Genomic DNA, 26,410 nt, shown 5'->3' with positions numbered 1-26,410 from the left:
GATTTTAATTGCCAAGTATCATGACAGTAATTTAATCTAACTTTTAATACTTGTTGAGATATAACCTAATTGTTCCAAATCAGAGCTTCCTATCTATTATGTTGGTAATTATTTCCTTTTATTTCATTAAAATTCATTAAAGAAGAGACCTCCAGAAGTTCAACATTCCCAGAAGCTGGCTAGCCAAGCAAATTGCATTCTATAGGGAGCCTAGTTTATGAATAATAACACAAATTATCAACTACACGGTGTCCATTTAAACCCAAAAAAATGGTACATTGGCTCCCTGGATATATAGATTAATTTGATTTAACTACATCCAATGGATGTAAGCTGTACTGACCTGACTTCTGTAGTGAGGTATGCCACGCCCCCTTCCTTGCCCTAGCCTCGCACCAACTTGTGATAGTCCACTGTGATCCAGAGTGGGGTGTCAGAGAACGTGTCTTTACTGGCAGGCCCAAGGTCCTCCCTCGCCAGTCTTGGATGTTTGCGAATCCCGGGGGCATGAATGTTTCTAGGGACCTCCTCGCTTACCATGGCTTGTATTTTGAACCTTTGGAATGTGTATTCTGTGAATACAAAAAATACAATTATAGGTAAATTTTGGCAAGGGAACTAAAAGAGTATGTTACATTGAAGATATCTTTTACTTAAAATCTAGAATATTTTTAATATTAAAGGTAAATTTTGGCAAGGGAGCTAAAAGAGTATGTCATATTGAAGACATCTTTTACTTAAAATCTTAGGTAGGATTAAAGCTATTCATTAAATCAGGGGTTCCCAACCTGGGACCCCCAGTAGTACATTTTCACTTTTCAGGGGGTACATTGTATCTGAGAGAATAGCCAACACTGCTCAATACATGAGGTAATTTGCATTGAAATTAAATAATACTAATATATCACGATATAAATTCCATTATTTCTCCTTTTCTTCATTGATTTTAAGGGTACAAAGGAATGTATATAACGGTCTAGGGATACAGAAGAAGAGAAAGGCTGGGAACCCCTGACTTTAACCAATAAGAGACCAATTATGGCATTCTTAAATTGAAAAACATTAGTTAAGTATAAGCAGGAAGATTTATTTCAGTTCAAGTGAAGTGTCTGTAAAATGACATTAAATATAAACTAATAGTATTTAACTGATAAAAGTTAGCGAAGTGCAATCAGAACAATGGGGGTAACGTGTCATTGGACATCGAGTTTAAAAGCGTTAAACTAATTACGCTTTACTTGGTAAATAATATCAATGGTTAAACTAAAGGAATTTAACAGCAAAAGAACAAATTTCCTTGAAACTAAAAGTAATCACCACTGTTAAGATTCCAAGGATAATATAGAAAAGAGCTATATACTACCATAGATTACAAAATGGAATCCTGCAACCCATATTTTCCAGCTAATATTGCAATTGACCAATGCCGTTTGCTGTTATTTCTGAAAGTTAATTAAAATTGATCTCTTCATGAAAAAAAAACTTTTAAAAGCTTAAATCTCACAGGTTAAATAAAAAAATTTTTAGAAGTGGATTATCCGTTAACACGTATGATCATTTACAGGTATGGAATAGAATGTGCACTATGGATTAATGTCAAATCAAAGTGAGAGTACTGTCGTTACTCCAAGGTCGATTTTTTTTAACTAGGTGAATAGAAAGACATTAATAGTAAAACTGAAACGGAAAGTAACGGATTTTACCAGTAAAAAAAGTAACACAGAGTTTATGTGCCACAAAATAAGTATATATACAATAGAAAATATATCTATATATACATACAAATAAAAAAAAAACTTTTCGTAACATTTATGCATGCAAATAGAATAAGGGTAGAGAAATATGAACTGGACTATCACCATGTCATTCAAGCACAATATCAGTATATTCAACAACAAGCTAGCAACAGAATAGCCTAATGTTATCTCCAATACCAAGAAGGTCCTTCAAGGTCTTCAGGTTATCTGCTTGATCCTGGCACAGTGTCTTTACGCAGCCACTTGCCAGAACAGAGGAGTTAGGAGATATTAAATTGCGAGTGAAGTTAGCCACAGCTTAGCAGAAACCAATCGATCTAAGTGATTGATTAGATAATTGAAATAATGCCAGAATGCACCGCTTACCGGAACAGAGGAGTAATTTGAGGGGCACTCAGTAGAGCACAGACCTCCACCACGTCAGCTTATTTCTCGACCTTGACCCTAATACCTCCACCACGTCAGCTTATTTCTCGACCTTGACCCTAATACCTCCACCACGTCAGCTTATTTCTCGACCTTGACCCTAATACCTCCACCACGTCAGCTTATTTCTCGACCTTGACCCTAATACCTCCACCACGTCAGCTTATTTCTCGACCTTGACCCTATTATGTATTAATTGGCTTGGATTTTCGTGGTCCCAAATATGAACCAAGTTCATATATGGATATTTTGCTCGTTCCAAAATTTAAGATTTTCCAGCATTTTACATAACAGTTAATCCCTGCAAGTTTCATTACTCTACAATTAAAATTGTATTCAGGAAACTGTTACAAAAACACACACAGGAGGTAAAACATAACTTCCTTCCAACTTCGTTGGCAGGGGTAATGAGAAGGTTAAATCGCGAGAGAAGCAAGCCATGACAGAGCAAGATCCCTTTGAACCAAGTGATCAATTAGATCATTATAATAACGCTGAAAAACACGCTCACGTAGGTAACGTATGTAGCGCAACATATAGCTCTTGCCAGAACAGATGAGCAATGAGAATGTTAAATTACAAGTAAAGTGAGCCCTGCTTACCAACAGATAAGCGATCAAATAGTGTTAATATGGTGGATCAAAATACCAGTCAATAGTTAGCAAGCACCTCAGCCTCAGGTGGTACGGTGTCCTGAGGTACTGCATGTCCTCTCTAACCTTCTCCACAGAAAAAAAAAAAAAAAAAAAGGCTAGACCATCCAGGTTGCTACAGAAAAGTTAACATAGATACCTGGCCCCATACACCTACAGGTGTTTCATCAACTGATCCATGGCCTCTTATACCCCTCACGCTAATCTAATGCACAGCTACCGAAGTTGAAGTTTATATGGCTTGGCATTACTAAAGATGCCTAGGATTGGTTACATGCCAATATTTCACGTCAAAATTCAAAAGTGTATCAACACTGATTCCCTGCAGAATGTTTCCTCCCAGTACCACCTCCAATGATCACCAGCCTACGTAACGTTGTGGGTAAATTTACCCCCTGCCATCATATTTAGAAGCAGAAAATACCGAAAGTCCTACACACCTCTTCATGCACACCAATATTTTTAAGCCGCCGCTTACACTCCCTAATAAGTGGTACAATTCCTTGTCCTCCATTGTACTCCTAAACATTCATGGAATAAAGAATTGAACCACTAATGACAGCCTAAAACCTGCGTATTTCCTGTAGGACGACCTACCAACAATATGTAACACATGATACTTGAACTGTAAGGTGTACCAGAGGGATGTATGTAAAGGTTAATTCTGGTTAGCGGAGGCCACATCAACCTGACAGTAAAACCTTACACAAGTCATCAGGAAAGCAAATGAAAGTTAATTTTCCCTTAGGGTCTGATACCTCAGTTCTCTACAACGTCTCTGACCTCTATAACAACAACTTGATTTTGTTGAACTGTTCTTAATTAACTGAAGTGATAACTGTTAAAAGCCTAGAGCAATTTTGTGTTTGAATTGTTTAAAGAAAATGAAATGTTGAAAACATTAATTATCTAGTGAAAATGGCAATTTTAGTAACACTAACTTTAACAGGTTTCAAGATGCAAGCAACACTAAACGACAAAAGCCTTTGAATGTACGCATGAACAATCAAACTACTTAAAATAGATGGGGATATATAAAAATTACTGCATGCTGAAGCTTCGCCCCGACAGAAAATCCTTATAATAGTATACCCTGTATTTACTCATAGTGACCCAAGTAACGCGTTCTCTGTAACTCTTATTTAAAAGAAAACGTACATATATGGGTAACAACGCTTTTCAGATAACCATTCCTTGTCGTCTCGACACAATGTAACTTACAGAAAGTCCACCATTATCAATTAACTATTACACAGACACTATCACTTGTTTATATTTTATTTATGAATTCAACCATATGTAATATAGTAGTACCTCTTTTGATGCTTTCACAGTACTAAGTCTAAACTACTACCTGTAGGCTACTTATGAATGTTTCCTATAATTCACAACTAAACCGTTCAACAGTGAACTTCGCACCTTTCCGTAACTCTTAAACCATGACGTGTACTGTGGGCACTATCCAATTAAATTAAAAAAATTGAACAAACCCTTTTATACTCAAATTATCTCCACTGTCTATTTATCATTCTCTGCTATGAATTCCCAAATGCAGAGGTGTTGTAGAATCATGAAAAATCCATGCAATCTTCCATTTCCTTTAAAATTCTCTAAATTTCGATATTTGCAAATATAGCCGGCACCAGTACTGTAGCATACATATTTGCTCTTTATTTAGAGCTCCTACTCTCTTAGTGTTATTAAGTATACGCTCCATAATATCTTTCTCTTCATATTACACACATGCGTATCTTTTGGTAATGTTCGAGATATGATCTCTATCCTTAGTATCATTTACATTAAGTACTTCAAATCCTTTATGGCATCAACAATTCCATTTGTAACGGTCCCTTAGATTTTCCTAGTTCCTTTCTTTAAAATTACCATTACCGTTCCATTAACTGTACGTGTGTTAAAAACATTAGTCAATAATTCTATACAATTGTTTATCGATGACCCCACCTTATTTTCGCAACGGTGACTGGAGAACATTTTGTCATCCTCATAATTATACAGCACCCAGTCTGAAATAATTCCAACAAGGGTGAATCTATTCAAAAGAGACACTCTCACTCTCTCTCTCTCTCCACACAAACTGAATGTCGGTGTATTGTAGCCCCTATATATTTTACCCCGTTCACCTGATAGCTTGGACTACTCAATAATTAGGTCCTGTTTTCTGATTTTGCTTCTTCGCCTGCATTAAATTGAAAGTCATACTGTTTGGGCTATATCTTTAGCAGCTTTTTTTTTTTTGAATAAAATTTACTTCTATTTCTTGAATGCAAAAGAAATGTTTAAACTGCATACCTAAGGGAAAATCTAATACACTCGTGTTTGCAACTAAATCTCCACTTAACCCTACCAATTTAATAATTCAAACAAATTAATTTTTCACCACTATACCCTTCCTCTTGGTGTAAAGACAGCCAAGCTGCCCCTAACAAGGATCTGATACCGACACGAGCTGCATCATTAGATTGAGAAATTTCGGTACGATAGGCCCCTGATTGCTTCATATCCATATGGGAGAGAAAAAAAAAGTGGATGATCAAGCCAAAGAACTATTCTTGGTAACAACTTGAATCCAGCTTACATGAAAAAGCTTTTCTGTCAATAATAGCAATATGCAAAAGCACCAGTAATATACCTCCAAAGGAACCAAAAAAGTCCCTAGCCAGGTACAGCTTCAACTTGCAGCAAATCTTTGGTATTCCTTGATTAATAGATTCCTCTACAAGTTATAGTGAAAATGTGTCACACTGGTAAAGCCAAACTCAATTTTAGGGTATACTGTAACCATTTTTCTGACAAAGAACATCGGCGATAACCGGTTACCATTTTGTTGTGGGAGTCAGTCGGCTCTCTCATATCATCAAATAAATATTGATGTGGTTCCTCTCTTCATTGTAACCCAACAAAACCCAGTGAGTTTTCGAGCCAAGTCATGCCTATGATACGAAGACCTGACAAAGACTAAACTCATGGTACATGAGGGCCTGTCTCTCCTGCAATGCCAAGGGCCCTGTCACGGGCTGTGTTGCTGGCACAGACGATAATTGCAGACCAGCAACCAGCTATTTGCACCCTTCAGGATGACCTTCCGGGTTTGGATGACATGCTGGCAGAATCTTTGCTTCCGCTGCTCTAGAAAAGGGTTATGTCGTCATGTCCTCAGCAGCCTTCAGGTCGTGGAAACGCTTGAAGTTTTGGATTCAGCTTAATAACTTTCCGCCGCAGGTGTTGTCCGGCACATTAGGCTTAACTGTGTTCCAGCATTGCAACATAGATTGGATGCTCAGTACTCAGACGCCAAATGGAACGGCCTTACCAAATACATGGTTTTGGATGTCATTGGGAACGTTGTACTAAAACCTTCAAACCATGCAGTGCAGCGGTCAAAATTCGTTACTTTCGTCTAAGGGTGTAATGAGTCTGTGAGTGATTATTTTTCATGGTGCGACCTAAAGGCCACTGATTGCAATTTCCAATGCCCAGAGAGTGGGGACAGCCTAGTTGAATATATGCTAGTACGTGAAATAGTGGTAGGTCTTAGTGATCCTGAATTAAGAAGGCATGAGCTTCAGATGTGTGATATGTTCTATAGGTTAGATCCCCTTCAGGCTTTGTGTTGTACATTTGAATCTGAACGCCAAGTAGTTGAGAAGTTAAGTGCGCTTCGGGTATCATTGGGCAGAGTCAGCAAAGTTTCGAGTGATGACGGCGAGCTGGATGTAGCTGCATTGTGCGGCGATTCAAATGAAGAGCAACGTGAGACGTCATTCCCAAGTGAAAGGTGTGACATGTCATGGGGGCAAAAAGGTAGGGCCCTTCTGAAGATGCTGCGGGAGCAAAAAGAAGCACAGCTTGCTTCAAATGAGGTGATTGTTGCAGAGGCACATTTCCTGCACAACCCACAATTAAGGTTAAGTGTTACTAACGGGAGGGCAAGATTAGTGTCCACATTCGCTGTAGCAGGTGTAGGAGTACAGATTTATGTCGCCAAACCCTCGTTGCTTTCTAGCCTATAAGTTAAACCCCAAGAACTGCAAGTTAAATCAGGTTTGAGGGACGTAGCCAATTTGAAAATGAAATTCCTTCTATCAATGGCCTGCGCTATTGAGGTGGATGGGCGATGAACAAAGCAGGATGTATACTTCATACCGACAGCCAAGAACTTTTATATGTCATCAAAAGCTTGTAAGGAGTTGGGATTGGTGCCACTGGGATTTCCTACTCCTTTCCCACTAGTTGCATCAGCAGACATCACCAGTGGAGCAGTATTACAGCCCCAACATTCACAGACAACGAAGCCGATCTCTGTACCGATCCTGTCCAAGATTGCAAAACCTATTGTTACGTCACTTCTCACCTGCAACCTTTAGTACAACTAAGAAACCTTTTCCTGTAATGACAGGAAAACAGCATCACATATATTTATTACCCGACACCGTGCCATATGTCTGACACATGCTAGCAGAAATCCCCATTGGGAAGAGGAGGTTAAGGCCCAGCTGGGTGTAATAGAACAAGTACCAGCAGGGGATGCGACGGTGTAATGCACGAGGATAGTTGTTGTAGCTAAGAAGACAGGACAGCCCCTACGCACCGTGAACTTCCGTCGACTTGATGCTTACTGTCTCCAGGAGACTCATCATACACAGGTGCCCTTTGACAGTCTCAGACATCCCTATACACATTCTGTATACAAAACCAATGCGGATGCCCGTTGGGGTTTCCACAAAGTGGAACGGGACAAGGATACCTGTCCATTCACAACTTCCATCACTCAATGGGTAAGGTATCGTTACCGCAAGTCGCCCAAGGGTTCACTGTTTGGCGTCCAACGCTTAAGTGAAAAAGTTCGAGAATGCCCTGCAAGACATAACTGGGAAGTATAAATGCACTGACGTGTCGTCAGTGCATTTATACTTCAGGATCACAGCATCAAAGAGGCTTTTTTTGGCAAATTTATGATTTTCTTTTAACTTGTGCTTCAGCAGGAAAACCGCTCAAGCTGGAGAAATTTGGGAGGTGTAAGAGCCCGCATATGAATGTCTACATACAATTAAAAAATTTCAAATGCTAGAAAAGCCCTCCATTACCGATATTAGGTTGTGGTACAGATTCATGAACAGCAAGTACCATTCTTTGCAATGGCGCTGATCATGGAGCCCCTTAGGGACCTCCTCAAGAAGCCCATTAGAAAAAATGTAAACAGTATTGGGATAGTCAGCTGCAAAGCAAACTTCAGCAAACGCAGGAAGTCATTTCCCAATTTTCCAAGGACGGCTTGGCATATTATGACAAGACATGCCCTACAACAATTATGACAAACTGGAGCAAGGAGGGCATTGGCTTTATCATCCTAAAACATTATTAGACTTGTCAGTCAGCTAACAGTCCTTTCTGCTGCAAAGGTAGATGGCTTTCCGCTATATGCAGCAGTTGTCACCTCACCCCGCTGAAATCGGGTATGCCCTTATAAAAGGAAAAGTCCTTGCAGTCACAGGGTGCTTACAGAAAGCCAGGTTGTTCCTGCTTGGGTGCCCAACCTTCACCATCATAACAGACCATCACCCACTTGTTGAGGTTTGGGTGATAGGGCCCTTAAGGTCGTCATCAACCCAACATTGTTTAATCTGAATGAGAAGAAACTTCAATTCAAGTTCCACATGAAATACCTGCCCGGAAAGAGGAACTCTGCTTCGGATTTTCTCTCAAGATACACGAGGACTTGGACGACGACATTCAAGTGGTGATAGCTTGCGTAACTGTGGCTGCTTTGGAACAGGACACAGTCATATTGGATGAAGTGTCTTTCAGGAGCGTCACATCCAATGACCAGGTGTATCAACTACTGCTAGCCATGGTCAGAACGGGTGATTGGTGCTAACAGAAGTCACAAGAAATAGCCTGCCTTCAACCATTCTTCAGCACTCAGGATCGTCTAGCAATAAACCAAAATATCAAAAATTTTAAGTAATTCCTAACATACTTACCAAGAACTACTTTCTTAGGAGTTACCTGTAATCTCCTCTCAACCGACCAGAGTTTTGTGTAGTATACCCTACGTCCGATTTCTATGGAGGACTAACCCGGGAGTAATGAGAACGTGCCCCGAGGGTAGACCTGAGCTAGGTCGGCGTCAGCTTGGGTCCCGTTTGTCAGTAAGTTCCTCGGATGTTGCAAAAAGTCCCTGTAAGGCAAGAAAGGCACTCGGGGAAGGTAGGGAGGGCCATTACCCGAAAGTAGTTCTCGGTAAGTATGTTAGGAAAAATAAAAATTACTTAAAATTTTTGATTTGTTCCAACACAAATACTTACCTCGAACTACTTTCTTAGGAGACTTACACTTTAGGAGGTGGGAGTGGCTTCCTGACCTTCAGACCCAGCTAAGCAGACGACAAGTAACCTAGATATGAACTAGGTTCTAAAAAACTGGGAAACGAACGGTAGGGTAAACTACACACAGAGCTCACGTTAGTGTCTAAGTACTCACCCTTTCAAAAATCTTCTGATGCTGAGTCCAGTGACAAAGTTGCTGAGACGTGTTCTTCATTGGTTACATATATGTGGTTATCTCCGGTAGGGATAGGAAACGGGGATTAGGGTGAAAAGGAACGAACCTGTGTCTCCTGGTTTTGCTATCCACGATTGTGCCTGGGGCTTCACCGTTAAATCACTTGGAGCGCGGAGATGACTGTCCCAATGGAGAACCCGTCTAAAGACCTTCTTGAGTAATCCTTGAGGTAATGGGCAGTAAAGGTCGACTGGTTCGACCAGGTGCCCGCCCGAAGGATCTGGCCCACTGCCATGTTCTTCTCAAAGGCTAAGGAAGTGCTTAGTCCTCTAATGTCATGGGGCTTAGGAGTACCTGGCACGGCCAGTCCCTCCTCCTTGTAGGCCCTGGCAATAACTTGTCTCAACCAAAAGGATATGGTATTCTTCAATACCTGCTTCTTTGTAACACTTGTGGAGACGAAAAGACTCTTGATGCCCGGCTGGAGATGTGCAGTCCTCTCAAGGTATTTCCTAACGGCACGGACAGGGCATAACCTCAAATCCTCTGGATTCCCAGTCTTAGGAATAGCTGGCAGTGAGAACCCCTCGAACTTAGGATACCAGACTGCTGGATTCTGGGTTTTTGCCACGAACGAAGGGACGAACTTGAGGGAGATTTCTCTCCACCCCTTCGAATGAGAGACATCGTAAGACAACCCATGGATCTCCCCTACTCTTTTCGCAGAGGCCAAGGCCAACAAAAAGACCGTCTTGAGAGTGAGATCCCTGTCTACAATGTCTTTCATCGATTCGAACGGGGGCTACTTAACATCTTCAGAACCCTAGCCAAGTCCCACTGAGGCACCCTAACGGTTTGAGGAGGACTGTTCAAAACTCCTGATAAGCATAGAGATGTGTCTAGAGGAGCCCAGGTCGATGCCCTTCAGAATGAAGACTTGACCCAAGGCTGCCCGTACTCCTTTTATAGCTGGGATTGACATCCCTACCTCGTCGCTGAGATATACTAGAAAGTCTGCAATATCTGGGACTGAGGCTTTGAGGGGCTTAATGTTCCTTGAAGCGCACCACTTCGTAAAAGAGGCCCATTTCGCTTGGTAGACCGCTGCCGACAACCTTCTCAGGTATAGCGACATCTTCTTAGCAGTTCCTGACGAATATCCTTCCTTCCTCAGGAGGCGCTCGACAGTCTCCAGGCGTGAAGGCATAGAGACTGTGGGTTGTCGTGGAACCTGAGAAAGTGTGGCTGTTGTAGAAGATCTGGCCTGTCGGGGAGTGGCCATGGAGGATGGCTTGCCAGGTCTTTTAGGTCCGCGAACCACTCTCTCTCCGGCCACCAGGGCGCTACCAAAGTCATCCTTAAGTTTCGGGCAGCCCTTACTCTGTTGAGCACTTGCCTGATCAACGTGAAGGGGGGAAAAGCGTACACGTCTAGGTTGTCCCATTTGTGCTGAAAGGCATCCTCCAAGGCTGCCTTTGGGTCTGGGACAGGAGAACAATACACGGGGAGTTGTGTGTTCAGCCTGGTTGCAAAGAGGTCCATCACTGGGGAACCCCACCGTTGAATGATGAGCCTGGCTACTTCTGGGAGGAGGGACAACTCTGTTCCTACTATCTGACCCATCCTGCTGAGATCGTCGGCTAGGACGTTGTTCTTCCCGGGGATGAACCTTGCCAATAACACTATCTGGTTCGCCTCCGCCCAATCCAGGATCTCTAGGGCGAGATCGCACAGCTACCTTGACTTGAGGCCTCCTTGCTTCTTTATGCACGCTACTACTGTGGCGTTGTCGCACATCAACGCCACAGTGTTCCCCCTTAGTAGATCGATGAACTGCAGGCAAGCTTTTTGGACTGCCTTCAACTCTAGGACATTGATGTGTAGGCCTTTCTCCACGTCCGTCCAGGTTCCTCTCGCCGCCTCGTTGAGGAGATGGGCTCCCCATCCCTGGTTGGAGGCGTCTGTGAATAGGAGCATCTCGGGAGGCTCGGTCGCGAAGGGCATCCCCTTGAATGTATTCGACCGGCACTGCCACCATTCCAGGGAGGGTATTGTGTTTGGCAGAACTGGTATTAATTTTTGGGGCGAGTCCAGTTGGTTCCAGAAGCCCTTCAGGTTCCATTGGATGGCCCTGAGCCTGAGTCTCCCTTGGGGAACCAGTTTCTCCAATGACACCAGATGACCTATTAGCCTTTGTCAGTCCTTCGCTCTCCTGGGTTGCCCCGAAAGGAAAGGCAGAAGGATCTTTATTAGATTGCTTACCCGTTCCTCTGACGGAAAGGCCTTCCCTAGTCGGGAATCCAGTGTCATCCCCAAATAGGTCATCCTGGTGGAGGGAGACCCTTGCAAAATTGAAGAAGCTTTACACCCTGCTCCTTCAAAACGTCCTCTGAGGAGGAAAGAAGCAACCAGTCGTCCAGGTACCGGATGAGGCGAATACCCAGTTCGTGAGCCCACACCGAGACTGTCGTGAAGACTCTCGTGAATACCTGGGGAGCAGTCGACACCCCGAAGCAGAGGGTCTTGAATTGCAGGATCTGGGTACCCCATTTCACTCGGAGAAACTTTCGGCTTGAGGGGTGGACCGGGATTTGGAAGTATGCGTCCTTGAGGTCTATGGTCATCATGTAGTCTTTCTCCCTCAAGGACTGCAAGACCGACTTCGGAGTGTCCATTTTGAAATCTGTCTTGCAAACAAACTTGTTGAGAGCTGACAGGTCTATCACCGGTCTCCATCCCCCCGTCGCCTTTTCTACCAGGAATAGTCGGCTGTAGAACCTGGTCCCGGGTGCAGGACCTCCTCCATGGCACCCTTCTCCAACATAGTGGACACCTCTTCTTGAAGGGCCGCCCTCTTCAACGGGTCCTTGGGTGCCAGCCACTCCGACAGGCTGGCCGGAATCAAAGGTGGAGGTTCCGTTAAGAACGGGAGCCTGTACCGCTCCTTCAGTACGGATACTGTCCAGGGTTCCGCTCCGTGAGCCTTCCGTGCTTGCCAATGTCGTCTGAGGCATCCCCCAACCTGAGGCTTGGGCATGAGTAGGGGGCCTCCCACTCTACCTCCTCCTGGAGGAGCGGCCTAAACGGCCACTCCTGGAGGCAGAATACCCTGTTCTAAAAGAGGCAGGCGCTGCTGGAGCTCCTCTACGGGGGGGCTGTGGCGCTGAAGCCCACGAGGAAGAAGGGGCTTCTCTCCTCGTCAGGCTAGGAGGGGCCTGAGAAGTAGAGGGCCCGTCTGATGCTGACCTCTTGTAGGGGGGCCTCCTTACCGGTTGAGGCCTGGGAGTGCTCACTTCCTTTCGTTTAGCTACCTTCTCCATTATCTCCTCTAACTGTTTCAAGGGGAACAAGGAGTCACCCCACACAGGAAGGCTCCTCATGGCCCTCGCCTCCCTGTCTGGGATCTTCCGGAAAAGCTTCGCCAGAATCGTATCCCAGAACCCAGTTCGCTGAAAGGGCTAGGGACTGATAAGTAAGGAACTTCAGGGTCTTGCCCCCGGAGATGATAAGCTCCTTCAGTAGGTTCTGTTAAGTCATATGTGGCTTGTACACCTACCAGCGTGGAGGCCCACCAGTCCAACCAAGAGGAGACGTGCACCAAGTCTTTCGACATCTCCTCCATCATCGCAGCCTCCGACTGCGAAAAGCAAATCGGGGCTGAGGAGGCTCTGTCCTCCGGGGCACCCTGTCCCAGAACTTTGAGGGAAGGCTCCACTTTGCAGGGTCCCGGCCGTTGTCCCTCTGGCACATAGAACCTACTCTGGGACCTGAGTCCTTGGAGCAACTTCGAGGAGCTCTGTGTTTTGGGAGCTTTGGCATTGCCCGCCACAACTTTATCAACATGAGCCCGTCCCAGGACTAGATCTCGGGCCACAGGCAGGGCCAGGGAGGTTTTCTGCTGGACGGGTGCCTCCATCAAGCGGCTCAGGCTGGACCTCCAGAAGTCCTCGTCGGTAGGACCGGTTCCTCAATCCGATGATGCCTTCGTATCAGGCTTATTACCTTCCGATACGCCGAGTCCTCGGTCGGGGAACCTTCTCTACTGTCAGCAGTACCTTCCGTCTGATCCCAAGGAGCTGGGTCACCGGGCACTCCTACCGGGAACTTCCACACCAGGGTTGGGGGTCAGAACGGGCATCGCCGTGCCGGCGAGGACTACCGTCCGTGTAATCTCTCTGGGGGACGAGGACGCGGATGGAGGGAACCGTTCCTTTAAGTCCAAGGGCCGAGCCAGCTGTGCTGACTCGCCCAGGGTGCCCGTACGGAAGCACGGCTCCCCCCGCTGGGCGGGGTGAGCCGGAAGCTTCGCGGACTTCTGCCTGCCTGAAGAGGCCTTCTCGCATTTCTCCCTGCGAGGGTCATATCTGCGGCTGGAAGATGGCCTTCACGGCGAGTAATCCCTGGACCGCCGGTCAGGGGAACGCTGTAATTCACTCCTACGGGGAACGAAGACCCAATCACCAGCGGGGGACCTACTCTTCCTGTACTTCCTCCGTGGAGACCGGGACCGTTTTCTACTGAACCTCGAGCGGGACCTTGAGCGGGAACGCCTGCTCCTGGACCGCTCTCTCCATCGGCGGTGCCTCCTCCTCTCTTCCCCTTCTGAAGAGAACGCAGCACCATCATCTGAAGAGCCCGACGACACTGTACCACCCGACCGACGGGCAGGAGCGGGGGCTACGGAGGGCTTCGCGACCTGCTGCGTTCCAGAGGTCGAGGGTTGTAGGAAAGACTCCGGAACCGTCGTCAGAGGAGCTGGAAAAGAGGTTGGACGTACTACACTAGGGAACCAGGTATCCAGGCCCTCTTCCATCCGCATTGGGGACCTACCTGGCGTTTTAGGGAGCCTCCACCCGAAGGGCTAACTTACCGTGGAATCCAACTTTCCCTGGGCGTCACCAGCCGCTGAAGAACCTGAAACACAGGCCCACGAAGCGGGCGAAGAAACAGGCACAACATTACTACACCACAAGGGGTCGTCAGAGGAGACGTGCCCCCCAAGCACAAGGGCAGAGTCTCCGGAACCCCCAGACACAGCACTATCAGGCTCCCCACTAGCCTGAGAAGTCCCAGCAACCCCCACTTCATACACATTAGACTCCTGGGGAAGGGCCCTCGGCTCTTTCCCCGCAACGGACTTACCTCGTCCCCTACTCTGGGTAGGGGAAGATGAGACAGAAGCCCCGTCGGACCGTCCACTGGGTGACGGTAACGGCGAAGAGATGCTAGATTTCCTGGGCGAACGTTTCGATGACTTCTTCTTCTTAGTGCCATAACGCACCCACTGGATCTCACTCCAGCTAACACACTCATTGCACGTATCCGACGGCGAACACACACTGCCTCTACAGGAAGAGCAAAGGGAATGAGGGTCCACTTCGGGCTTGGAAAGGAACGCTCCACACGACTTTCCGGCTCTAGGCCCAGGACAAGGGCGGACCTGCTCCATCGCACACAACCACAAGACACAGGAACGAAGGGAATAAACAAGGAATACACTTGAAAAGCACAAGGAAAGGCAGTGAACACGCGAGAACACAAGGGATAAGCACAGAGATACCACGCGGTAACCACGCGGGACACGAGTCGGGACACAAAGGGTCGTAAGTTCTCTGGTCGCGTCGTGGTATCACGACGCGACCAGAGAACTTACTGACTAACGGGACCCAAGCTGACGCCGACCTAGCTCAGGTCTACCCTCGGGACACGTTCTCATTACTCCCGGGTTAGTCCTCCATAGAAAACGGACGTAGGGTATACTACACAAAACTCTGGGCGGTTGAGAGGAGATTACAGGTTACTCCTAAGAAAGTAGTTTGAGGTAAGTATTTGTGTTGGAACAAATAGTAATTTACTCAGTGGAACAAACGATGCATACGTTTGGTCATCTCTGAAGGTTCATGTTGTCAGGTGGCCGTAGGACTACATGCAGGACACCAGTGCCTTGCTTATGCTTAGAAGGGCTAGACAGTCTGTATATTGGCTGGGCATGGAAAGAGATCTTCAGCATCGCCTCGTGACGAACACACCCCTTCATTACCCCCTGAATCAATGGAACTCACAACCCCAGCAAAATGCTCTTTCCACTAGATCACTGCAGATATGTTCCAGCACATTTCCTTAATAGTATCCCATATAGCAAATGTATCCACTTTTAGTACAGTGTACTGTACTACTTTTCATGTTTGAGGGCCCCAGACCAAATATAGACTGATGTGAGTATGAACTTAGTTAATGAAAAGATGGAGGCCTTCTTCAGGATATGGGGTCAAGGTCCGTCTGTCGTCGGCTCAATATTCCAAGTCCAATGGCAGGGCAGAAGCAGCGGTCAAATCAACAAAGAGGTTCCTCTGAAAGAACGCATCAAAAGGCGGCGCCCTAGAAACGGACAAAATGGACCTGGCAATTCTTCCGTATCGCAACACCCCTCTCAGGGAGGTTAATAACTCACCATCTCAGCTTGCTACTAACCGCCAACTAATTGACGGGGTTCCTACAGCCAAAAGACACCTGTTGGAACAGAGGTACTGGAGACAGACTATGCATCAAAGAGAGTTGCAGGTGGTTATGCGTGCCCATGAAACCAGTAGAAGACACACGCCCATGGAACCAGGGACTCTGATGCGTGTACAACACCAACCTACCAAATAGTGGGACAAAATGGGTGTAATCTCGGAAATCACGCCCTACCGACAGTACACTGTTACACTCGACGAGAGCGGCAGGCTCTCATAGAAGAACAGACGGCACTTGAGAGTCATCGCTCCACCATTAAGAACACATTAGTGGTCCAACTTGGCGCCTCATGGGCAGTACTACTCACTCAGTTTCAGTCATGCATTACCCATATGAAATCAGCTGTCGGTAAACCCAATTGGCTTAAAGGCTACACATGAAGTGCTTCTACAAAACGGCTCCCTCCATCATCATGGGGGGCAGCTGCAAAATAACAAATTTGGAAATAATTTGTATTTTTCCTAACATACAAACCTGAAGCTATTTATTAGGGTATTACTTTCGGCAATGCTGAAAAACAGCCAAGACAATTTTAGTGAGGGATAATTACCCCATCCGCTAGTTAGCGGGAGGGGGTTGGGGTAGATTAGCTGCCCCGCTCACTCACACCTTTCGGTTGAGTAACCACTTTTGCTTTCTGGCAGGACTTCTAGAGGGACAGGGTGGTGGGCCAATTTGTATAAATAGCTTCAGGTTTGTATGTTAGGTAAAATACAAATTATTTCCAAATTTGTTATTTGTTCCGACAGATACAAACCTTCGCTAATTATTAGAGTGACTTACTCTTAGGAGTGAGGAAGTCCTTACTAACTGGCCTTGGTCATGACCCGGGGTCCTCTCTATTTCGATCTGTGATCAATAGTAGAGGGAACCCTACCCTAGCTAAAATCAAAGTAGTTACAAGGTAACTCACTGATAGCAGCCAGCAGAAGCTTGTGTGAGAGAGACTCGTGGCTTCTCTTCATGTAGGAACTCGAGGATTCTAAGACATATCCAATACCCTCCCTCAAGAGATATTGGTGACGTAACAAAGTATTCATTTTTACCCAGGATGCACAAGGGAAATGATTCTTACCTACAGAGGGGTGAGGTCAGCTATGCTTCGGTCTTGCATTTCCCCAGGGGGGGAGAAGGAAAAAGAAAGAAGTGAGCCAGACATTCTTTTCATTCGCCCTAGACTAACCCGGGTAACCTCAGCCCTCAACCCTCTGCTACTTGTCCATCAAGGAGCCTGAGGCATTAGATCACTTGTTGTGCGGCCACCACAGGACCAATGGAGAAGGTTTCCATGCTCCTGTGGGTTACGTCTTCCAGGTAGTAGGCTGTGAAGGTCGTCTGACGCTTCCACACGCCCGCTTGCAATACCTGTGCCACAGAAAAATTTTTCTTGAACGCCAGAGACGTTGCAATGACTCTTGACGTCATGAGCTCTGGATCGGTTGGACAGAGGAGAATCTGGATATAGAGCGTATTTGATTACTTTCCTTATCCAAGAGGAAATAGTATTCCTCATGACCCTCCTCTTGACCTTCCCCGTGCTCACAAAAAGTGCTCGAACACGGGGGCGAGCTTTAGCTGTTCTTTTTAAGTAACACCTCAGACTTCTCACTGGACATAATAGCACTTGGTCTGGATCTTCAGTTACAGAACGAGATCTATCCGAAATGGGCCGAACCTGTAGTCAGGCACACCCGGATTTTGAGTCTTAGCTACAAACTTAGGGACAAAGTTGAGGATTACTTCCCCCCATCTCCTAGAGTGGGAGATATCAGCAGATAGACCATGAAGTTCGTGGACTCTCTTGGCCGAAGCCAAAGCGAGCAGGAACACCGTCTTCCACGTGAGGTGGCGATCCGAGGCCTGGTGTAGTGGTTCATAGGGAAAGCGCTTCAGAGACCTGAGGACCCGAACCACGTTCCAAGGGGGAGGTCTTAGCTCTGCCTGGGGGCAAGTAAGCTCGTAACTGCATATAAGCAAAGAAAGTTCTGAGGAGGAAATATCGATTCCTTTCAGTCTAAAGGCAAGACTCAAGGCTGAGCGGTAGCCTTTGACTGCCGAGACCGAGAGAAGTTTTTCTTCACGAAGGTATGCAAGAAACTCCGCATAGAGGGGAGAGATACCCCTTCCACGACACCAACCACTTTGCCTGGTAGACTGCCTCTGTGGATCTCCTAAGGTGTCCAGCCATTCTTTTTGCAACCGGTTGCAAAAAGCCTATCTGTGTGAGGAGGTGCTGGATAGTCTCCAGGCGTGAAGTCGAAGCGAGTCTATGGCTCTGTGAAAGATGTTGGATGTGGTTGTTTGAGGAGGTTGTGTTGTGGAGGAAGCTCCCTTGGGATCTACGTGAGGAGATGCAGAATGTCTGGGAACCATTCTGCCTGAAGCCATAGCGGAGCTATGAGGGTCATTTGCAAATTGTTGCTTGCTCGTACCTGGCTGAGGACTTTTCTCATCAGACAGAACGGGGGAAACGCGTAAGCGTCCAGGTTTATCCACCGTTGTTGAAAAGCATCTTGCCAAAGAGCTTAGGGATCTGGGACTGGGGAGCAGTACAACGGGAGCCTGAAATTCAATGCCGTTGCGAATAGATCCACAGTCGGGGAACCCCACAAAGTCAGGACTTTGTTGGCTATCAGAGGATTCAAAGACCACTCGGTGCCAACTATCCGAGTCGCTCTGCTCAGCTTGTCTGCTAGCACATTCCGCTTGCCCGGAATGAAGCGAGCTGATAGTCACAGAGTTGTCTTCTGCCCATCTGAGTATCTCTACTTCAAGATGGCACAGCTGCTGCAAAAAGGTACTGCCCTGTTTGCTTAGATAAGCTACTACCGTGGTGTTTTTGCTCATTAGCACCACGGAGTGCTCCGCCAGGACTTGGTGGAACTCTTTAAGGGCCAGAAAGGCTGCCCTCATCTCTAAGAGATTTATGTGCTGGTACCTTTCTGATTCGGACCATTGGCCGGAGGTGTAATGGTGCAGCACGTGAGCCCCCAACCCTTCTTTTGATGCGTCCAAAAACAGCATCAATTCCGGGGGAGAGATGAGAAGATCTACCCCTTTGCAGAGGTTTGGCTCCGCCAGCCACCACCTGAGGTCCGACTGTTCCTCTAGCCCTATGCGGACTAGGTGATCCCGGGAATCGGAGTGCTGTTTCCACTGGGATTTTAGTCGCCACTGGAGGGACCTCATCCTGAGGCGACTGTTGGGGACCAGTCGGGTCAGGAAAGAGAGGTGACCGAGAAGGCGAAGCCAATACTGCGCCGGGAGTTCATCCCGACTGAGAAAGACCTGTGCTATCTCCCTCAGTCTCTGGATCCTTTCGTCTGATGGAAACGCTTTGTGCCTTAGGGTGTCTAATTGCATGCCTAGGTATACCAGTTCTTTAGAGATGAGCAGTTAAGACTTCTCGAGGTTTACCACGATCCCCAGATTCTAGCAAAACCTTAGAAGCTCGTCTCGGTGGCGGAGAAGGGCCACCTCAGAGTTTGCCAGAATCAGCCAGTCGTCCAAGTATCTTAGGAGACGGATGCCGACTCTGTGAGCCCAAGATGATACTAGGGCGAATACTCTCGTGAATACCTGGGGTGCTGTAGAAAGACCGAAACACAGTACCCTGAACTGGTAATGCTTCCGATTGAACATGAATCTCAGATACTTCCTGGAAGACGGGTGAATTGGGATCTGGAAGTATGTGTCCTTCAGCTCTAGAGTGCACATGAGGTTCTGGGGTCTTATCGCTTGTCTGACTGTGTCGGCTGTCTCCATCCTGAAAGGTGTCTGTTCGACAAACCTGTTCAGGGCCGAGAGGTCGATGACTGGTCTCCAGCCTCCAGATGCCTTTTTCACAAGAAAGAGTCGACTATAGAAGCCAGGGGACCCGTCGAGGACCTCCCTGGAGAGTGTCCTCCTCCAACATGGACTGGACTTCTGCCCTGAGGGCAAACTCCAGTGCGGATTCCTTCGCACAGGAGTTCAATGGAATCGGCACTCAAGTTAGTGGAGGGAGAGAGATCGTGAACGGGATATGATACTCTGAACGAATCACCTCGACCGTCCAGGGTTCGGCCCCGTGGTAAAGCCACCTCTGCCAGCGGCTTTGTAGACATCACCCCACAGGTGGACAAATGGTGGTGGTGGTAGTGTATTACAGCCAACTCTTCATGTTGGCACGGGCCTTTCCCTTGGTCGGCCCGTAGTGGACAAATGGGAGGATTGCCTGTCTTATTGGGACCGGCCTCGGCCAGATCCCTTCTTACTCTTTCCTCCACGGAAGGACTTTTTACTGTGAAAGGCCTGCTTTGCACCCTTTTTTACCCTGCTGTTTTGGGTCTCTAGCCCTTTTCGGCTGCGGGTTCTGCTGTGCTTTCCGCTGTGGCTGAGAGGGGTAAGGTCTAGCTGTTAAGACCTTTTGGATGAGGGAGTCCTGACTGGACTTCCTCCACCTCTCTGCCACCCGCTTGACATCCTTGGGATGGAACAAAGAATTGCCCTTGAAAGGAGCATTTCTCAGACTCGCTACTTCGGCCTGAGGGAGATGTCTATAGAGCTTGCCTATGACGGCATCTCTCCTCTTCAGGATAGTGTTGGCCCAAAGGTTCACTACCTGATGAGAGAGGAACTCGATGGCCCGAGTACCGGACAAAAGGAAAAGTCTCCAAAGACTTCCTAGAAGACTCCCGAGACAGGTGCTTAGACCGAATTAGTTGTCCTAAGGATCCTAACCAGAAATCCAGCCACGAAGTAGCCTGCATGGCGTACTTCGCCACCTTTTCCTGGTTTAGGATTTCAGAGGACGAAAAGGAGACAGGAAGTCCCATAAGTTTCTTGAAGGGGATGGCCTTTGAGAGTGCCTCTATAGAGTGGTCGAAAGACAGCGTTGGAAGAGATTCTCCGAGGATCTCGTAGTACCTCCTCTGAAACGCATACAGAAGTGGTAAGAGCTTGGAGGATGAGTTGGAGCTGAGAGAAGGGGTGGAACCAGTTGCCTGGGACACAGCCTTCTGTTTGGCGCTCTTCAACCCCTTTGACCAGGGCAAAGCTGCACTGGCCCTATGAGGTTTCTGAGTGCCACAGAACTGGTCAAGGACCGTTTCTTTTCCATCTAGAAGGGCTGCCGATGGATCTAGAAGTCCCTTGATGGATCGGATGCAGGCTAGAACCTGCCAGAAGGCGTGCTCCGATTCCTTCCTCTCATCCTCTGTAAGCTTAAGGCTAGCGGCTGCTGGCAGAGCGTCGTCCTCGAGATCGCTCTGCCCTTCCACGTCCAAGCTCTCATCCATAGGAGCCCGGCGTGGGTCGAAGTCGTCAACTGAATAGACTGGAGATAGGGAGACTACCGGGGAGGTGCTTGCTTCCGGCTGCCTGGGAGGCAGTGAGGAAGGAAGCCTGGCCGAGGATTTGGGGATGGTGAACAAATCCTTCGGTTCCCTCCTACGAGGCCGGAGATCCTCTGTCCCCAAGGGCCTAGAGGATTCCGTCGGCTTACGGGTGGAATGTAAGTCCATTGCCTTACGAGGTGAATCCCATCCGGTCGCAGATCGTGCCTCAGACTATCTCGACCGGTAAAGAAGGGAAGGAGTCTCCACAGTAGGTAACCCTATCCTCCTTGGGGGCTGAAGGACGAATCCTTTTCCTTTCCCCCTTTGGCCTGGCCTGTGGCATCTTGAACTGCGAGGGGCTACCCTGAGGTTTATGCCTAATCTCCTCCAGAGGTCTTTTGCGAGGGGATGATCATCTCCTCTTGCCTGAGGGGCCCACCTGTGCGAGAACTTCCGACCTCCTCCTAGGATCAGAGGGAGGAGAGGACCCCGGGAAAAGAGGAGGCGACAAGGGAATCCTAGGTATATCACCTAAGGACTGGGAGCGGGGAACGAATCCCTTCATGGCTTGGCGCATTACATTAAATAAGTTGCTAAGCCACGGGGGGTCACGGGCTCCCGTGGAACTAGGTGGAAGGTCCTTAGGAAAGGACTGCTCCCTGGGTCTAAGAACCTAGGCAGGTTCCCTAACCCTCTTGTCTGATGAAGGATTCCCTACAGGCAACCGTTGTCTCTGTTGAGGCCCAAGGGGCTCGAGAGACTGATTGTGAGCGCCAAGATGGTCGTGCGCTCTTGCGCCGAACTGTTGGTAGGCGGAAGGGAGCTCGCGCGCACGCATCTCCCGACCGCGCGCACGAGGTTGTTTGTGCACCTGGCGCTCAGTGTGTTGTTCGTGCGTATAGGGTTGTTCACGCGCATGGCGAGCAACAGGATGTTCGTGCGCATGGCGAGCAATAGGTTGATCGTGCATATGGCGCGCCATAGGATAAACCTGCGCGCCATGATCGCCATTTTGTTTGCGCGCGCCAAGGCGGTCGTGCGCGCCAACTTGATCGTGAGTGCGAGAGCTCTCAGGTTGTTGAGAGAACTCACTGCTACGCTCACCCGAAGGTTCACGATAGCTTGTGTTGTGTGAGAGCGAACGATCAACACAACGAGAGTTTAAAAACTCTGTCATAATAAGAATGACTCTGGTCACGAGAACCCGAAAGTACAGCGTAAACTATGTTGCGCGAACTCGAAGGAGCAACGCAACTCACGAAACACCGAAGTGTTAGCATGACTAGAGTTACGAGAGCTCAATGGTTCAGCGTAACTCAGTTATGAGACCCCGAAGGCCCAGCATAACAAGGAATCGAGGTTCCTCTGTCACGAGATCCCGAAGGATCGGCGTGACTAACGATACGAGAACCCGGAGGTTCAAGGTTACCTTCGTTACGAGAACACGGAGGTTCAAGGTTACCTTCGTTACGAGAACACGGAGGTTCAAGGTTACCTTCGTTACGAGAACACGGAGGTTCAACGTTACTGTCGTTACGACAACATGGAGGTTCAACGTTACCGTCGTTACAAGAGCCCGAGGATTCAGCGTAACAGAATCCCAAAATTTCAAGTTGCGAGAGCCCGAAGGTTCAGCGCGACGGAGACCCGAAGGACTCGTGCTGTCATGAGAACCCGCGGGATCAACATGACTAGAGCCCGAAGACTCACAATCACGCCAGCCCGAAGGGTGATCGTCACAAGACCCCGTAGGGTCAACGTTAGGAGAACCAGCAGGTTCAAAAAGACGTCTCCTCACAGCCCCAGGAGGAGAATGCCCGGGGTGGAAAAGGGTTACCCACTCCTCCACTCTACGAACCTCCGGAGAGGAACATACAACAGACTCCGCCCGAGGGGGAGACTGATTAAGGTCGACAGATAAATCCTCCGCCTGGAAGGAAAGTTCGCCCGAAGGAGAACTACGCTTACAACAAGGTTCTCTTTCCGCCCCTGGAGGAGAACCTAAAGCATAAGGAGATTGCCAATGCACAGAGGCAACCTTCTCTCGCGAACGAGAGATATGTATCATATGTTCCCCCGAGGGGGAAGCACGACTTGGAGAGCCCTGCCATCGCCCCTGGTGGGTTAGCTAACTCCTCGGCGTTGGAACCAGACCTAAGGTCTGGCAAGGAAAAGGCGCTCCCTGGGGGAAGAGAAGGAGCCGACTCACTAGGGGAGTCGTCATCCTCGTCTATACCCCAGGGTTGACCTGGAGTCACAAGCCCTGCACTACTGCTCCACCGTACCCCGGAAGGGCCTGGTCGAAGATTAGCTTCGGGCGTAGAGGAAGCAGAAGCCCGCGATTTCTTTGATTTCGAGGAAGACCCCGAAAGCGAAGATTCGCGTTTAGACTACTACTTCTTCTTATGTGCAAACCTCTCCAACTAGGAGGCAGGCCACTCCCTACACTCAGAACAGGTGTTGTCCTGCGAACATCAAGTTCCCCGGCAAGCCGGGTATAAAGAACGTGGGTCTGTCTCCAAGGACGACATGAAGGTGCTGCAGCGGCGGCCCTCAATCCCAGGACATGTCCGCATAGCGGGACAATAACCATACACACAAAAGAGCCAAAAGTAAAAGTGGTTACTCAACCGACAGGTGTGAGTGAGCGGGGTAGCTAGTCTACCCCAACCCCCTCCCCCAAAACTAGCGGATGGGGTAATTATCCCTCACTAAAATTGTCTTGGCTGTTTTTCAGCGTTGCCGAAAGTAATACCCTAATAAATAGCGAAGGTTTGTATCTATGTCGGAACAAACTGGCTTACTCGATCACAAGAGGACAGCTGCAAACTGGCTTCCTCTCACATAATGGTGGCAGCTACAAAATGGCTTCCTCCCTCATAATGGATACATGATAATTAGCTCCCTCCCTCATAATGGGGCCAGCTACACAATGGCTTGTTCCCTCCCTCATAATGGGGTCAGCTACACAATGGCTACCTCCCTCCCTCATAATGGGGCCAGCTACACAATGGCTCCCTCACTCCCTCATAATGGGGCCAGGTACACAATGGCTTCCTCCCTCCCTCATAATGCGGTCAGCTACACAATGGCTCCCTCCCTCACAATGGGAATGGCTACACAATGGTTCCCTCCCTCATAATAGGGCCAGCTACCCAATGGTTCCCTCCCTCAATGGGGCCAGCTACACAATGGCTCCCTCCCTCATATGGGGCCAGCTAATCAATGGCTCCCTCCCTTATTATGGGGCCAGCTAAACAATGGCTCCCTCCCTCATAATGGGGCCAGCTAAACAATGGCACTCTCCCTCATAATGGGGATAGCTACACAATGGTTCCCTCCCTCATAATGGGGATAGCTACACAACAGTTCCCTCCTTCATAATGGAGATAGTTGCACCATGGCTCCCTACCTCATAATGGGAACATTAAAACTGGCTCTCCACCTCAAAATGGGGATATACAAACTGGCTCCCTCCCTCAAAATGGGGGCAGCTAGAAACTGGCTCCCTCCCTCATAATGAGAGAAGATACAAACTAGTTCCCAGTCTCCTAGTTTGAGAAGCTACAAGCTAGTTCCCTCCCTCCTAATGGGGTAACTACAAGCTAGTTCCTTCCCCCCTAATGCAGAAAGCTAAAAGCTAGTTTCCTCTCTTTTAATGGGGAAAGCTACAAGCAGTCTCTGGACTTTCAGTATTAATAGCCTATTTTTTTTTTTTTGTCTTTAATAGGCAGCCATTCCCACTAGAACAATTTAGGAATAATTCCTAATCGATCACTGGTTGCCTTTTTTTCAGGTTGTACTAATTTAGTACATTATACAACTCAACGTGTTCTATAGTAAGTAAATTATATAAAGATTTGCTTTAGCCATCAATCTGGACAAAAAAAGTAAAAGTTTAAGGTTCGCACCAAGAGCATACGGCCCCATTTTGCATATCCAAATGTGTTTGTCAGAAAAGAGCAATGGAACATTGTTTAATTGCAACCTTAGCATTCCAAAATGCCCCAACTGTGCTGGATCCCACCATGTCTGGAACCGGAAATGCCCAGAGCGACTCAGGAGATTGGAACCACAGCAGACCGTCACACCTCCCTATTTCAGACCACCAATGTCGGCCACCTACCAATCCTACTCTAGTCACTGCTCCTGCTCCTGCCATAGCTCCCACCCCAGTAACTGATCCTGATCCCAGTCACAGGCACCCCCTTCAACCTCCACCCTTATTTCCCAAGTAGAATCCTTGTCCCTGGAAAGGCTGATCACCTTGATCTGCCAGTTTGTAGCTAAAGTCTGCTCCCTTGTCCAGACTCCCTCCCACATCTTTCAGTCTTTCCTATCCTCCCTAGTATCCACCCCCCCCCACAGAGTATGGAGGAGCAGCTATGCTTAAAACTGCTCCTTTTCTCTACTACTAAAATTCCTTCCCTTCTCTCCCAGTCTCTCCTACTTACTGGAACTTGCTGCTATAACTACTTTCTCTTCTACAAAAACTCTTAATTTTGGTTCCAATTTGAGCCTGGTTTCCTGGTCCTCCTAGCAGTAATGCTCGAGACTGAGCAGCTGCACCTCCCTGCCTACAGTTATGCTCTCAGGGCTGAGCGACTGTACGTCTTTTCTGAGTGCCTGCTCTGGTTTGAGTGCTCTTGGGCGAACTGATTCTCTAGTAACTCTGAAGATTAAGATTGCTCTGGGTGGAGCAATACTCTTGAGCAAAGATTCTCAAGGGCCGAGATCTGGTGAGACCCTGACCACACCGGTCGGGTCTTCCACCCTTGGGGGCTATGACCGACTGTCTAAGAGCCCCCACCCAGACATAAGGTCCGGGCAATCTGTGCACGAACAAGCACAGTGTTTCAGAGCGGACCAAAGATCATTCAATGGACGTGATATAAATTATAGGTAATTATGGTGCTCTAATTTCTTTAATTTCACGCCACTTAGATGGATCATTATTTTTCCAACTGGTTATCTTGTGTTTATTATGTATTTTTGACCATAATTTTTGGTGCTTCCTCAACCACTAGGATTCCCTATTTTTATATGGAGAAAGAAGGAAAACTCAAACGTAGGGAGGGGAGATTTGCCTCAATATTCATGGTCAGAAATGTATAAACCAAAAGATGAAGTGTAGTAAAAGTATACAGTTCATGTATTTAGCTATAAAATAATACAGTAAATATTTACCCCCTTTTCTGTTTTGGTTTCAGTACAAGAG

At 47.6% G+C, this 26,410-nt stretch overlaps 1 protein-coding gene across 1 annotated transcript in view; it reads right to left on the bottom strand.

Annotated features, from left to right (window-relative positions):
• LOC137645060 (uncharacterized) overlaps positions 1-26,410 on the bottom strand; it is a 171,863-nt gene that overhangs the window by 142,149 nt on the left and 3,304 nt on the right. The window contains exon 2 of the mRNA XM_068377913.1: positions 344-572. Coding sequence (XP_068234014.1) covers positions 344-509 — 166 coding nt within the window. The 5' untranslated portion in view covers positions 510-572. The remainder of the gene's footprint in view (positions 1-343; positions 573-26,410) is intronic.

The sequence above is a fragment of the Palaemon carinicauda genome, chromosome 8 (assembly GCF_036898095.1).
Source record: "Palaemon carinicauda isolate YSFRI2023 chromosome 8, ASM3689809v2, whole genome shotgun sequence".
NCBI lineage: Eukaryota > Metazoa > Arthropoda > Malacostraca > Decapoda > Palaemonidae > Palaemon > Palaemon carinicauda.
This window is presented reverse-complemented; position numbering and strand designations above follow the sequence as displayed.